The sequence below is a fragment of the Ursus americanus genome, chromosome 26 (genome assembly GCF_024610735.1).
Source record: "Ursus americanus isolate L20-20 chromosome 26, mUrsAme1.1.p, whole genome shotgun sequence".
NCBI lineage: Eukaryota > Metazoa > Chordata > Mammalia > Carnivora > Ursidae > Ursus > Ursus americanus.
The window spans coordinates 33584935-33600217 of record NC_142152.1 but is presented as its reverse complement, the minus strand read 5'-3'; the positions used below and the strand labels follow the sequence as shown (position 1 = coordinate 33600217).

At 55.3% G+C, this 15283-nt stretch overlaps 1 protein-coding gene across 3 annotated transcripts in view; it reads left to right on the top strand.

The window, feature by feature from the left end:
* The window catches only part of CCDC88C (coiled-coil and HOOK domain protein 88C), a 124413-nt gene that overhangs the window by 88689 nt on the left and 20441 nt on the right, over window positions 1-15283 (top strand). For all 3 annotated transcript variants that reach the window (XR_015721863.1, XM_045807611.2, XM_045807613.2), the window contains 8 exons: window positions 551-678; window positions 1752-1893; window positions 2713-2901; window positions 4500-4661; window positions 5814-6091; window positions 9029-9172; window positions 11507-11693; window positions 13396-13541. Coding sequence is in view for 2 of the 3 variants with exons in the window: in XM_045807611.2 (XP_045663567.2) it covers window positions 551-678; window positions 1752-1893; window positions 2713-2901; window positions 4500-4661; window positions 5814-6091; window positions 9029-9172; window positions 11507-11693; window positions 13396-13541 (1376 nt within the window). In the remaining variant the exon portion in view is untranslated. The remainder of the gene's footprint in view (window positions 1-550; window positions 679-1751; window positions 1894-2712; window positions 2902-4499; window positions 4662-5813; window positions 6092-9028; window positions 9173-11506; window positions 11694-13395; window positions 13542-15283) is intronic.

Below are 15283 nucleotides of genomic sequence, written 5' to 3'. Positions count from 1 at the left end.
AGCTTGCATGCCGATCGCTGTGGCGCTGGGCAGAGAGCAGCACCTGAGAGCTCCCGGGATGCGTGGGAGGAAGGTGGGCCTCCAGGAAGTGACCCACCTAGAGGAGAGCACCCATTTTTGCAAAGCAAACCAAAACTAGGGCTTCAAGTAAAATCTTTCCCCTCTTCATACTTCTTGCAGAGAATTTGGAACAGAAAAAGTATTTCATTACATTATTCCACGGGAAAGGCAGTCATGCTAGAATTCAGACCTCCTACTCAAAGGTCAACATACATGGTGTTGCAGACGCATGTTCTGGATGCGTTGCCATGTAGTCTGGTCATCTTCAGTGCCGGGAGGCTGGGAACGTGTGTCTATCCCCTGCCCTTTGGAAGACATCCCTGGGGTTCACCTGTCCCCGTTGAACTGTCTGCTCAGCCCTCAGGACACCTGAGTCAGCTGTGACTTGGGAAAACAGCTGCTCAGCCTTGAGAAGGGCCTGTGCCAAACCCTCCCCGCTGGGCTCGCATCCCACACACGTCCTCTCCCCGTCCTCTCCCTGTCCTGGCAGGACCTGGTGCTGGAGAAGCTGAAGAGCCAGCAGCTGACCAGCGAGCTGGACAAACTGAGCCAGGGGCTGGAGAAGGTCGGCCTCCACAAGGAGCTGCTGCTGCAGGACGAGAGCAGCCATGGTGACACGTGAGGACCTCCCTGCTGTGGTCTGTGGGCTCTCACAGCTCATACCCGTGGCCACGTGCTGCATGCCCGGTTCGCTCTGTAGAGCTCGGGGCTTGTTGTCACGTGGTCTCTGGAAGGGTCCAGTATCTTTTATGGGACAGGGCTTCTTCCTGGAGAATCCCAGGGAGGAATGAAAGGAGACTCTCTTGTCCAGTGGAAAGGCTTCTTAATTTTTTTTAAGTAGATTTTTTAGAAAAGTTTTAAGTTCAAAGCAAAACTAAGGGGAAGGTTCAGAGAGTTACTAAATGCCCTCTGCCCCCCCACCACAGCGTAGCTTCCTCCTTATCAGTATCCCCCCCAGAGTGGTGCACGTGTTACACTCGATGTGCCCCCACTGACCCATCATCACCCAGCGCCCACAGTTGGCAGTAGAGTCACTCCCGATGCTGCACACCCATGGGTGTTGGCACGTGTGCGATGACCTGTATCTACTTACGGCATCGTACAGACTAGTTTCCCTGCCCTACACGTCCTCTGTGCTGCACCTGCCTATTCGTTCCTCTTTCCTCGGGCCCAGTCCTGGAATTTTCAAAAATTTATTGTGCTCTCTGCCCGCAATTCTTTGCCAAAATGATCTCATTTTTCAAGGAAATCCAATATCATGGACTTCTGCTAGACTTGTAACTGACAAGATCCGCGTAACGGATAACGTGACACCCTGTTGGGGTGGCGAAAGGGCCACATGGACTTAGCACTTACCTAGTGGGCACTGTGATCTTGGGCAAATTGCTTAACCTTTCTGAGACTCCATTTCCCCATCTGTAAAATGGCCATAATAATCCCTTCCTAAGACTATGTCTATAAAACGGCAGCAGTGGTGCTTCATTTGAAGCTGTCATAGGTGTGTCTCTGCGGGGAGCCCTGAGGAGGGCTCTGGGTGATGGATTGTGACTTGTACGGTTCTTCTGGGCCAAATGCTGCAGAATTACAAAGGAAACCCGCTCAGTGGGGGAGACAGGTGTTGGCAGCTGGGAGATTGGGAGCTTGTGGGCAGAAGAGACAGATTAATACCATTGAATACTTGTATTTTTCAGAAAATTCAGTATTTTGGAGGGCAGAAACGAGTCAGCATTAAAAACAACATTAGCCATGAAAGAAGAAAAGATTGTGTTTTTAGAAGCACAGATGGAAGAGAAAACCAGCCTGAACCATCAGTTACAGAATGAACTCCAGGTGGTAAGATGTGACCCCTTTCGGGGCCAACTGTGAGTCCCAGCCGTGAGGTCCCTACCTCACCTTCTCCAGCCCCTCACCTGGGTAGCAGAGGGGCGGCTGGATGCCTGTTTCCCGGAGCAGGTGTGCTGACCCACAGGGTTCTGAGGGGGGCTACCATCAGAATCCTATGCACTGGGGCTGGATGGAACCAGAGTGAATCAGAGGCCTGGGGGCAGAGGAGGCCACATCCAGAACAGCATTGATTCTGTTAGGTAGGATCTGGGACATTGAGGAGAACCCACGTGAGCTTGTGAGCATCGAGACTAGGCAGAGGCCTAGAGTCTCGTGGGCACCCTCAGATGGGACAGGTGTGAGTGCATAGGGACTCGATCAGGATGTCCACATTCGTGCTTTCTAGCTCTCTTTTTTGAAGCCTTGGTGCATTTCTGGGCTGTGTGATTGAATAAGGAATCTAGAGCAAAGCAGTTCTCGAGCTGGAAGGGTCTTTATAATATCCCCGGGGTCCGTATTCCCCAGGCTCACCTCCGTTTTATGGAGTGGGCGGCTGAGGCCCAGTGAAATGAGAAGACTTGCCAGGGTCGTGTGGCTAAAGTTGGGACTGAGGCAAATTTCTAGAAGGCGGGGGGAGGCACAGGATGGGTTCTGTGCATTCCTCACAGAGCAAACGCTGGGTGCGGGGCTTGTCACTAGTGCCAGGTGAGGGGTTGGGGATGCTGAGGAATCGGGTTTGCTGTGGGGCCGTCCTCTAGCCGTGAACACGGAGCTCTGAGCCGGCCTCTTCCTGCCCCAAGTCTGCTCTCCTATTCCCACACCCCACAGCTGAAGGCAGAGTGTGAGATCCTCAGGCAGAACCAGGAGGAAGGGAAGCACTTACAGAACTCTTTCAAACACCCTGTGGAGACTTTGGTCACCGGTCACCAGGGGAAGGAGCCCTGGGGGTCCAGCCACAAGGAGGCCACCATGGAGCTGCTCCGAGTGAAGGACCGGGCCATCGAGCTGGAGCGGAATGTGAGTGGGCTGCCATCGCTCAGAGAAAGAGAGAGCGAGATAGTGTGCCCTATTGATTGTCCCACTGATAGGCCACCATTCTGGCCGCCATTCCTGTAAAGGACCCAGAATGTCCGAATCTGTCGAGATTTATCCAGGTCTAGTCGAATACTTCTCTCTCTCTTTTTTTTTTTTTTTTTTTAAGATTCTGTTTATTTGGCAGAACATGCACGCACAAGCAGGGCGAGTGGCAGGCAGAGGGAGAAGCAGGCTCCCTGCTGGGCAAGGACCCCAGGACCCCAGGATCATGAGCTGAGCTGAAGGCAAACGCTTAAGCGACTGAGCCACCCAGGCGCCCTTTCTCTAGTTGAATACTTATTAAGTTGTTCTGGCAAGTCCTACGAACTCCTTTTCATGCGAGGTCTCTTTGCCCTTTGCGGTGGAAAGGGGTGGATTCACATTTTCCCACGGCGAATCAGTCTGCCTGCCCATCATACTTGGCCTGTAGCTTGTGCGCCAGCCCTCTGTCTCCACGGTGCTTTCCCAGGGGCTGACACGCCGTGGCCCGCCACCTGTTTTTGTCAAGTAGGTTTTATTGAACCAGAGACACACCCTTTGTTTACATACTGGATGGGGTTGTCCTCCCACCATAGTGGTGGCGGAGGTAAGTGGTTGGAATGGTGACCACATGCCTGGCAAACCCCAAAATTTGATCTGTCCCTTTACAGAAGTTTTCCGGTGTGTGTCTAGTCCCCTGACGTTATTTCTCTCTGCCAACAACCTTGAGAAGCAGCTAGTGATGATTTTCACCATTTGACAGATGAGAAAGTGGAGATAGAGTTTAAGAGACTCGACCCTATGGGATGCCTGGGTGGCTCAGATGGTTAAGCATCTGCCTTTGGCTCAGGCCATGATCTCAGGGTCCTGGGATCAAGCCCCACGCCGGGTTTCCAGCTCCGTGGAGAGTCTGCTTCTGCCTCTCCCCCAGCTTTTGTGCACTCGCTCTCAAATGAATAAATAAAAAAATCTTAAAAAGAAAAAAAAAAAAAAGACTCAACCCTACATTCTGTGCTAGTGAGGTCACAGCACCAGGCTACAGCCCACGTGTCCCAGCCCCTGGCCCCGTTGGTGGCATATTTTACAGTCTTTATCCATCTCATGGAACGTGAACCGCCTTATTCTACGTGCTGTCACTCCTGAGCAGGGTGACGTGTGGTCACAGGCTTTGACTCCCTGTCCAGTGGGAGAAGCTCACAGAAGTACACGCTCCGGGTGTTCAACAGAAAGCATTAAAGAGAGAAGAGATGATGCCTTGGCTTTAACCCCAGCTCACCCTGGCCTTGCACTCAGATGCTCAGGTTGGAAGCAGCGTCCTCATTACATGCATGCATTTCTGTCTGGAAAGCACGTACCAAAAGAAGTAGTTCTTTCCCCTGCCCCTGCAGTTCTGTTGATTGTCTTTTCCAAGAGGGAAACATGTTACTTCTCTTAACCGGTGGACTCTGGCCTTAGTCCCCAAAGCGTCAGCTCTCGACAGTTCCTTATATCCCCCGTGCCTGGGGCTGGTGGGCATCGACCGAGCTGGTGTCTGACGGGCCTCCTGCTTCCGTTTGCCCTAGAACGCGGCTCTGCAGGCTGAGAAGCAGCTGCTCAAGGAACAGCTACAGCACTTGGAGACCCAGAACGTGACCTTCAGCGCCCAGATCCTGACGCTGCAGAAGCAGAGCGCTTTCCTGCAGGAGCACAACACCACGCTCCAGACCCAGACGGCCAAGCTGCAGGTGAGCGCTGTGCTGCGGCCCCGGGCATCCCTGCATCTCCCGGAGCCGGCCCCGGCATGCTGGCTCCTTGGGAAACGAGGCCAGGCGAGGGAGGGTGTGCAGGGTTTTGTGTTTCCTAGGCTCGTGGTAAACAGTGGTGCCTAGCCTCAGGATCTCTGAAGGTAGTACAGGTCTGTAGCCATTTCCACGACTGAGCGTGCAATGGCACGGCTGGGGATTCGGTTTCTCTGCTCGGCCTTGTAGGGTTGCCTTTTCCCAAAGTCTGCTCCTTGAGATTTTACTAGGAATGATTTGGAAAGCGATCCTCGGCTCGGCTACGTTGAGCTCAACAGAGTTAACCAGGTTCGTTCACTATAAAACCTGCCAGAGCCTCTTCGAAGCTGATGGGAATTTTGAATCTCCGTGAAGGACGGAGGGGACGAAGCGGCTGCCAGCCTGTTGAGAGCTTCTGGCAAAACTCACGTCCCCTGCCACCTACTGGAGGATGCTGGTTTTATTTACAGTTAACAGATTGTGGGGAAATGAATTAATCCTTCATTAATGCCGTTTGTGAGAAGGGGGTTTGAAAATGTGCAATGTGGGTCAGGACGATAAACAGTAATCTATTCGGCAAAGGGGCTGGGGCTTGTTTTATTAAAATAACAAAATAGGATACTGGTTCGTGGTGGTGGTAGTTCTGTCTTTGTCTGGTTTTGAAATTGGTCATTCTGGCCCCAGAGTGAGTTAGGCAGTGCTCCCTGCTCGGTTTTCTGATGGTTTGGTACGTGGTTCTAGAAACGTCCATGGGGTGAGGGTGGTTGATGGCGGTGTTCACGTGCTCTCTGTCATTACTGATTTTCTACTTGTCCTAGAAAAGAGGTGTTTAAAAGTGGTCACAGAGGGCCCCCAAGGAGCTTATCCAGAGAATAGACATAGTTTGTCCCAAGCAGTCACCTGGGGGGAGGGAGCAGGACCCGAGCCCCAAGCATGCGACAGTCTGTTGTGCCTCTTCCCAGAGTAGTGCCTGCAGTTCAGAGAGAACTGTCCTAGGGACGGGTGTTGCCAGCACGGAGGGTCTCCGTGGTTTTGGCGCAGTCGCTGCAGGGGGACGCCGGGCCTGTGGCTCGCGGGGTGCCGGCCCGCGGTGAGGCAGCCCCTCCTCCCTCTCGGCAGGTGGAGAACTCCACTCTGAGCTCCCAGAGCGCCGCGCTCACGGCCCAGTACACGCTGCTCCAGAACCAGCACACGGCCAAGGAGAGTGAGAATGAGAACCTGCAGAGGCAGCAGGAGCGGCTGACGGCGGCCTACGACGCCCTGCTGCAGGACCACGAGCACCTGGCCGCGCTCCACGAGCGCCAGTCCTCCGAGTACGAGGCCCTCATCCGCCAGCACAGCTGCCTCAAGACGCTGCATCGCAACCTGGAGCTGGAGCACAAGGAGCTCCGCGAGAGGTGCGTGCGGGCGCCCGGGGCTCGCGTCCCTGCCCAGGAGCCTTCCCCACCTTCCCTCTCGGCCCCGTGGCTCACGTTGTCCCGGACCCTGAACCTTCCCAGAGGAAGCAAAATTGGGAGTCACACTCCGCGATTGCGAGTGTGTGCACCTGGAGCCCCAGTGACTCCAGGAGGGTCCCCGCATGGAGAAGCCGGTGCCACGCGAATTCCAGCTCAGGGAAACCCAGCCTTGGGGGCCCTGCTTCCCTGAGGCCCCCCACCGCCTCTCCCCTCCTCTCCAAACCGGGCATAAGGAGGACGTTCGCCGGCACTGCTAGTCCACAGTGATGTGCTTACTTGGGCTTCCCGGGCCTTGGCTTCCCATCCAGATGTGGGACGCTGGCTTTCCAGCCTTCAAATGTAGCAGCTTTTGAATACAGAAAGCAAACAGAATAGTCGAGTGAAACCTCCAAGTACGTTTCAGCCATACCTCTCTCTCTCGCCACCTGCCTGCCCTCCTTTCCTTTTTTAATCTAAAATTTGCATACTTTGAATCGGACAGATCTTCTCTTTGCGCTCTCAACAGTCCAGGCTCCTGGGTGTCAAGTACGTTGGGGCAGCTCGCATTGCCTGAGCTCCTGCCCCGGGCAGGTCCCTGATGGCCCCCGGCCCCTGGGCAGCTGTGGCAGGACGCGGAGTCCGGTGGGAGGGAGGCGTGGTGTGTGCCTGACTCAGACACAGGTGGAGCTGTTCTCTGCAGAGAGGCTCTCAAGCACACGGTGCCACCGGAGGAGGGAGCGATCACCCACTTCCTGTGCTTGTCAGGTGTCTCTGCGGCAGCATTTCCCTTGACTCGTCTGGATCACTGGGCCCGCAGAGCCTTGTGAGGGCGTCTGATGATGCCGAGGGCACAGAGGTGGTGACGTCCCTTTATTCCCTCGCCCAGGGCTTCCTCTCTGCCTCTCTCTGGGCTCCTCCCCCTGCTTATCCACAGAGATCTCCTTCCTCCACGGGCTGCCCAAGTGCCTCCTTCTAGTAAGCCAGAATCAGCATCTTCTGCCTCCAGGCGTCTCCGTCTCCCCCCTCCTCCAGAGCCCATCCTGGGTTCATAATACGACACAGAGTGTGTGCTGTGTGCACGGTGCTGCGTCTGGACGTGGCAGGGGTGCCCCGGCTGGCTCGTGAAGTGGAGCACCCAGCATTCCCCGAGCTCTGAAACGAGCTCCATGCCCACCCCTCACCGGGCACCTACGTGTCTTATCATTAACGTCCTGTTACATGTTATGAGAGTGCCTCGTGATACTCTTGGTGTCCGTTTAGAAGGGGAAGGTTTCTGTAGGTGGAATTTGGGCCGGCCTTGAGGGAGGAGCTGACTGTTGTTTTCCGTCTGGTTCCTTGTCCGTACAGCAGGCTGAACGACGATAGTACTTGAACGTTCCAGTTGGTTGGACAGATGGCTGGAGGCCCCTTTGGTCTGTCTGCAGCAGGACTGTGGGTTTGGGAACGTAGGTGCCTGGAACACAGGGGTGTTGGCTCTGTATTCACTAAATTTGACACTTAGATGCTCATTTCCTAATTCCCTTCATACTATTTACTGAGTGCCATGCCTCGTACCTGGGATTCAGTGGTGAGCAAGGTGCACAGTGTCTGTCCTGCCCTTGGGTGGTTACAGGTATCCCTGATCAGTGGGCTTTTATAAGATGTTACAGCAGGGAAGCAGGATTTGGGGAACCCTAATCATCTGCCCGTGGCCCTAATTTGTTGACCCTGGGGGACTTGTCACCACCTGAAAAGCTAGACAGAGCCTCCACTTCCGGCCGTACACCTGTCCCCATTGGGCAGCCTCTGCCCTGGGGCAAAAGGCCGCGAGAAAGTTTGTCCTTGCACAGCTGCCTGAGCACCTTCCGGAGTTTGACTGCGGTCAGGTGGTACAAGGGCGGCTGCTGGGGGGCCGGGGGGCCGCGGGGCCGGGGTGGAGGTCTGAAGACCGGTTGGACGCCCTGGTCTGACTGTGCGTGTGAGGAGCTCAGACGAGGAAGGGGGTCTGGAAAGAGGGATTTCCCTGAACGGGGACTGTTGAAGGGCGGTGCCTCAGTCACTGGCGTGGACTTGAGGGAGATCCTGAGTCCTCCGTTTCCAGCAGGCGGGAGGAGCAGCGGGGGCTCTCAGCAGCTCGTCCTCCTGTGCTCTGCCGCCCTCCAGAGCCGGCTGTGCAGTAACCACGGAGACGGGGCTGGAGAAGGAGAGAAAGTCCCAGCAGAAGGGGAAGGGCTGTGGTCGGGGCTCCTGAGAAGGGGGGTGCGTGTGCGTGTGCGTGCGTGTGTGTGTGTGTGTGTGTGTGTGTGTGTGTGTGAAGAACTGGCCTCTGGCAGCTGTTAGGCCCCCGCCAGGCAAGCCTCTGCCCCCACAACCAGGACAGACCAAGAACAAGGAGACTCAGTTCCCAAGGGGAGGAGGGCAGAGGGCTGACCCAGTCCCCAGTGAAGAGGGATTAGCTGTTACATGTGGTGGAATTCAGCTCTTTATTTTGTGGTTTCTTTTAGATCTGTTTGTGCTTAGCGAACCACTTAGTAACGTATTTATAACTCTCCGAAGCGAAGGGCTCCGAGTGCAGAAAACAGAGTCTCGGCGTGCCCAGGTGGCCAGGGAGGGAGGGCGGCTTTGACAGGGAACCCAAGGGGCCTTGGAGACTTGCCGGGTGGGGAGAAGAGGACTCTGCTGTGGGGCTGGGGGCGACCCCTGGCCCAGACGGCCCTCCCAACTGCCGTTCTCCCCTTCTGCTGCTGCCCTGCCTCTCGCCCCGCCTGTTCCCTGCCCCGTCCCCCTCCGCTTTGCAGAGAGAAGCCGCCAGAGGAACCCCATTTTCCGTGGGAGGTTTCATAGTCTTCTGGGGCGTTGATTCCCTGGAGGAAAGGAAGGCTCCAGACAAGCTCCCAGCGGGTATGTTCCCTCCAACAGGCAGGACGACGTGCTGAAGCGTAAGGCGGAGCTGGACGAGCTGGAGAAGGTTTTGAACAGCGAGAGGGAGGCTCTACAGCAGGAGCAGAGGACGGGCGCCATGGCCGTGGGTGAGAACCAGCGGCTGCGCGGCGAGCTGGACAGGTAAGCACCAGGAGTCCCACCGGCCCGTGCAGGGCGCCTGCCGTCCAGGATCCCACGTAGACCAACCCGGCCCCACCTCGAGCACGTAGGCAGAGTCCCCGGCGGCCAGGTGTTTTTACAAACCCTGTTGTGTTCACAGCTGGGGCACAAGCTAAGAGGGGACTCTAGCTGGTGCTTGGGATGGAAGGGCCTGAGTGACACCTGGGGACAGGTGCCTTGTATCCATTGTGGACCCTCCTCTGATGTAGGCCACATGGCGATCTCATGAAGGACACACCATGGATCCCCATTATTCACACATTCTCTATTTGTGGGTTCACCGACTTGCAGTCTTCCCCAAATTGATCCTCATGGTGCTTTCACGCACGTGCCCAGGGTGGCCTGATGCCTGAGACCCCCGAAGCACATGTTTCCAGCTGAGGGCAAACAAGGATGCTCTGCCTTCTCATTGTAGTTCTTGTCCTGTGAAGAAGCGTCCTTTTTATAGTCTATTTGGTGCCAAGGTGTTTTCATAGTTTTTGGTGGCAATTTTGCTGTTTATTTTTTTAAAAGATTTACTTGAGAGAGAGAGAGAGAGCACAAGCAGGGGGAGTGGCAGAGGGAGAGGGGGAAGCAGACTCCCCACTGAGCAGAGACCCCTGACATGGGGCTTGATCCCAGGACCCCGGGATCATGACCTGAGCCAAAGGCAGACGCTTCACTGACTGAGTCACCCAGGTACCCCTGCAATTTCACTATTTAAAATAGCCCCCAAGTGGAGTGCTGAAGTGTGGTCTAGGACTCCTAGTGCAAGGCTGTGATGGCCTTCTGGAAGCAGTACACATTCGAGAAGCTCCATTCAGGCACCAGCTACGGTGCTGTGGCTGTGAGCATATTTTAAGAGGTGTCTTTAAACAGAAACCCTGGGGCACCTGGGTGGCTCCGTCGGTGAAGCGTCTGCCTTTGGCTCAGGTAATGATCCCGGGGTCCTGTTAAAACCCCACATCTGGCTTTCTGCTCAGCGGGGAGCCTGCTTCTCCCTCTGCCTGCTGCTCCCCCTGCTTGTGTGCTCTCTTTCTCTCTGTCAAATACATAAATAAAATCGTATAAAAATAAACGGAACCCTGATAAAATAAGGACTGTCTTGATCCATTGGCTAAAATGTCACGAGAGCTTGCAGGAACGTATACCCTGTGTGTTCCCAAGAGGCCGTGGTTCCGTATCCGCCAGTCCAGTGACCACGGGGAACTTCATAGAGCATCACTACCTCAAATAACAAGAATCCACCGCGCTACTATCCCAACCTCCCCCACACCCCCCCACCCTTTTTTTTTATAGCAGATAAGGAAACAGGCTCAGGGATGAACTAAACTGTTCAGAGTCAGTGCTTCTAGTTAATGAGAGTCAGGATGTGAATGAGGTCTCGTCTCAGCACAAAGGCACGACTGAATGAAGCTGCGTCCTCTCCATGTCCTTGCATGAATGTGCTCGGGGGCCCCACACTCGGGGGCCTCCAGGGACCCGGGCAGGCTGGGTTCGCTGGTGAGGGAGTGCTGGTGACAGCCCAGACGGGGACATTGGGAATACATATCAGCTGAAGGTTGTCAGCCAGCCAGCCAGCAGGCAGGCCCAGAGCTTTCTAGGTCATTCTTTCATCTTCCTCTTTTTTCTTCAGGGAAACTGGACATCTGAGTGTTGATGGGAGACCTTCAGGTTTTTGAATGTTGGCACACTGACCCATTTAAAAGAAGCGTGTAGGCCAAACAAGACACATCTGCGTCCAGATGATGTCCATGAGCCTCCAGTAATTTGAGCTTTCGGATACGAATCTTCCCCTAAGGAGCCCTGGTTGCATGATAGTTACGATGGTGATAATTTTAGCGGATTTCCATAATACCCTGGCATCTCATACTTTATTCATCTCAGGAGTTGAAATTAGAAAGGAGCTTGAAATTGGGAGGAAGAGCTGGACATAGACACAGGATTTTAGAGCAAAAATGTTCTGGTTCAGTGTTTCTTTTAAAAAAAAAAAAGCTAACAGCCGAACCCTTTTTTCCAAGTACGTATGCAGATACGCCAAAGCTTTAAATGTAAAAGAGATCATCTTGTGATGCTCTGTGGGAGCGGGTGTCTGAGCCGCCCACGCTGTCTCCCCCAGCCCAACGTGGGGCACCAGGGGGTCCCTCACAGAACCCCAAAGAGCATAGTTTGAAAACTGCTCATTTTGTTCAACCCCCTCCTTTCACACGTGAAAAAACTGAGGCCCAGAGAGGCTGTCATCTTGTGTCAGGTTGCACAGCAGGGACAGAGCCTGTCATGCCCTTCAGCCCTCGGCCTGTGGCTCTCCGCCCCCAGGGTCAATTTCCTGCACCGCCAGCTGAAGGGCGAGTACGAGGAGCTGCACGCCCACACCAAGGAGCTGAAAACCTCCCTGAACAACTCACAGCTGGAGCTGAACTGCTGGCAGGCTCGGTTTGACGAGCTGAAGGAGCAGCACCAGAGCATGGACATCTCGCTGACCAAGCTGGACAACCACTGCGAGGTGAGGCCTCGGGACAAGGACCAGAGCCCTGGGCCCGGTGGGGTGGTGACGGGTCCTCGTTGGCAGGGGCGCTCGAAGACCACGTGGAAGGTGGTACAGGGGCTGAGAGGGAACAGAGGCATTTGGAGGGGAGACGGACACCATGACTGGCAGGGAGGGGTCAGAAGACAGCTTTCCGTCTGCCCTCTGCTTCTCGCGTGGTCGGGGAAGTGCATGGGAACAGCAGAGGACGGTCTTCCGTCCGTCCCCTCGGCCGTGTCTACACTTGTCTTTCATCTTTTAAATTCAGCATCCACACTGTTCTAGAGGAGTGGCGGGAATGGCTGACTCCGCTCCGGATCCCGGGGCAGCTCGGCTGAGCTCACTCAGGCGCGCCCCGGTCTCCAGACACGCAGAGCTTTCCCTTGTGGTGCGCCAGGTTGAACATTGTCTTAAGCAGCAGAACCATCTCAGATGAGGTCAAAAGCAGATCCCGGGACAGATAAGAAAGGCAAAGTGGATCAAGCTGGGAAGAGTGGCTTGGTCCCAGCTCCCTTCAGGACACCCCAAGGACAGCAGTGTCCCCAGGACACGGCTCCTCTTGTCTCCCGTTTGTCCAGAAACCCTCTCAGAGGCCCTGTCCTTTGAGCTCCTGGTAGCCCTGTGGGACATCACAGCTGAGGAAACCGAGGCCCAGGGGATACAGATGCCTCCAGGCCCCCCTGGGCTGGGGCAGGGAGCATGTGGAGGAGGTGGGGGCCAGACCCTCGGGCACAGGAAGCCTCAGCCACCGTAGGCTATGTTGTCACAGGGAGGTGCTTTAGGATTTCTGAGGAGACCCCACACTGGGGCCTCCAGTCGTGGATGGGAACTCAGGCTGTCTGAAGCCCAAGCTTGGGATTTTCCTGCTACATCAGCCGCGATGGTATTGTTCTGCAGCGAGAGCTGGCAGACCTCAGCCCGTGAGTCAGATCTGGCACACTGCCAGTTTTGGTCTTTTACAGTTCTAGTGGTTGGGAGAAATCAAGAAAAGAGCGATAGTTTGTGGCAAGTGGAAATGATTGGCGATGTAAGTGTCCGTGATTGGGACGTGGCCGCACCCTTGTGTTTGCATGTCACCCCTGGCTGTTTCGCAGCGGTGGCCAAAGGGGAGCATTGCGACAGACACCCCCGTCCAGCCTGGAAAGCCTGAAATACTTCGTGTCGGGCCCTTCACAGAAAGGGTGTGCCGACCCCCTTCAAGAGCAGAGCTGCCCAACGGAAATATGACGCAGGCCTCATACCTAAGTTAAGGTTTTCTCATCACCACGTTAAAAATAAAAACGGGGGGATTCAGGTTAATCATTTATTTTGTTTAGCCAGCGATCTAAAATATTACCATTTTGACGTGCGACCCAAAAAAGTGTTAATGAGCTATTTTATGTTCTCTTCTTTATTACTATGAAGTCCTTCAGAATCTCTGTATATTTTGTCAGGTCTCGGTTCAGACTAGCTGCACTTTAAGTGCTCCGTGGCCACGCATTGCTGTCGGCCGCCAGTTTGGACAGGGCAGGTGCAGAGGGAATTCCGCTCTCCCCAGGCCGTTGCCTCTCTCAGTCCTTGCAGGTTCTCACTGGCGAGGGACAGGTGCACATCTCTGTGCCCGTGACCCTTCCCTTGGAAGCCGGATTACAGCAGTGGAATCCTGGGATTACAGTGTTTGAAACGCTGATTTGTGTTTTAGCTGCTGTCCCGTCTCAAGGGGAACCTGGAGGAAGAAAACCATCACCTGCTGAGCCAGATCCAGCTGCTGAGCCAGCAGAACCAGATGCTGCTAGAGCAGAACATGGAGAGTAAGGAGCAGTACCACGAGGAGCAGAAGCGGTACATGTAAGGACGCGTGTGGGAGCAAGGCCTGTAGACAGAGGGGCTCTGGCTTCCCCGGCCCCGTGCCAGGGCCTGTGACATCCTGGGCAAGGAATGGCCCCTGGGCCCTTTGGTGTCCTGAGGGCAAGGGGACAGACCATCCTACCAGCACAGCCTTCTCTCGACGTCCCGGAATGGTTCTCGGTTTGTGCACATGGGGTGGTTGGCTCTGGTTTGCTTTTCGGAGGCCGTGCCTACCACCAGAAGCTTCGGAATCTGCTTTTAGAATTAAGCTCACCTTTAAAAATAAGACAGTGCCAACAGAAGTATCTCAGGGAAAGAACTCAAATGGAAGGCTGAGCATGGGTGCCGTAACTGGGGTGTTCCTGTTGCCTCTGGGTTCTCCTGGATTACTGGAAAGCGGGTTATTGGTGTGCTGTGGTTGTCCTCCCTCAGCTGGTGTTAGTGAAGGGCCTGCTCTGGCATGGGCCCCATGAGGTGCACAGAAGCGGTCCCCTGGGAGCCAGGACAGGGTAGGGGCAGGGGGTTTGGGGAGCATGTCCATGCTGGGCAGCTGTTGAGGTACGTGGAAGGCAACATGGTGGTGGGAGCTGGTGCTCTGTTGCTGACATGGGATGGGGAGAAGGCAGGCAGGTGGGGGGACCCGAAGGTGGAGCCGGGAACTTCAGGAGAGAAGGCTGGAGAAGGAGGAGGGCGCTCAGCTGAGGAAGGCTTCCGTGCCCAGCTTGTGAGTTTGGATTCGTCGGGAAGCGTTAAAGGATGCTGGTCTAGTAGGGCCTAGGAAACTTCCAGAAGTAGAGGTCGGGAGGAAGAGCCTTGGTACTGGAAGCCTCGTGGTTTGGAAGTCATGTCATCCAAGACACATCGCACGGATCCTGAGTGATGTTTAACCCTCATGCTCTGATGGTTGGACTGTCCTTCCTCATGAGTGGGACTGGCTGGCCGGCCCTGGGAAGGCTGGGGGAGACGTGCCGGCAGAGGGACGTGGTCATGTGAATGCCAGCTGTGCACTGGCCATGCTCTGCAGCCTAACGGTTCTTCTTCGTCAGTTTTCTGGCCTCACCTGCTCCTGTAGAGGTGGCCCGCCACCTACCGGACGATGGTTTACATTGAAAACCACGCTGTAAATTTGGGGTAGATACGCCCATCCACTGAAGTTGGCCCTCTATAACCCAGCCGATAAAAACTGCCCGCAGGGTTGGGCAGGTGCTAACGAGGAGCGTAGGAGGCTGGTACCCAAGGGGGATGGTTTGATGATGGTTTGGCATTAGAGAGTGGAGAATGCCAGAAGTTGGCATACGAGCACCATTCTGGGCCCTGTGAGGGGTGCGATGCCTGCTGTCTGTGAGTTAGTGTGCATCTGTGGGCCCAGCCAGCCACGAAAGCACCCAGAGGGTAAGGCCAAACAGAGTGGGGTTTCATGGTCAGGGCCAGACATTCACAAAGCTGTCACTCTTCACGGAGGCGTTCATGTGCGGCAGACTCGGAGCCCTCAGTTCGGGTGGACCCCTGGCAGCCTCACAGCAGAGGGGCCTGAGCACTGGCCTCTGGTTCAGAGGCCTCCTGAGGAAACCAGGGTGTGGTGACGTCTGGGCGGTGTGGGTCGAGCGCTCCACCCCCGTGACTCCCTGAGATAATCAGAAGCACGCCCTTCCTATCAGGCTGGACTCTCCCGGGAAGCCCAAGTGGCAGCCCTGGGGTCCAGAGGTGTCTTGATCCTTCCTGTGTTTTTGAAAATGTGAACT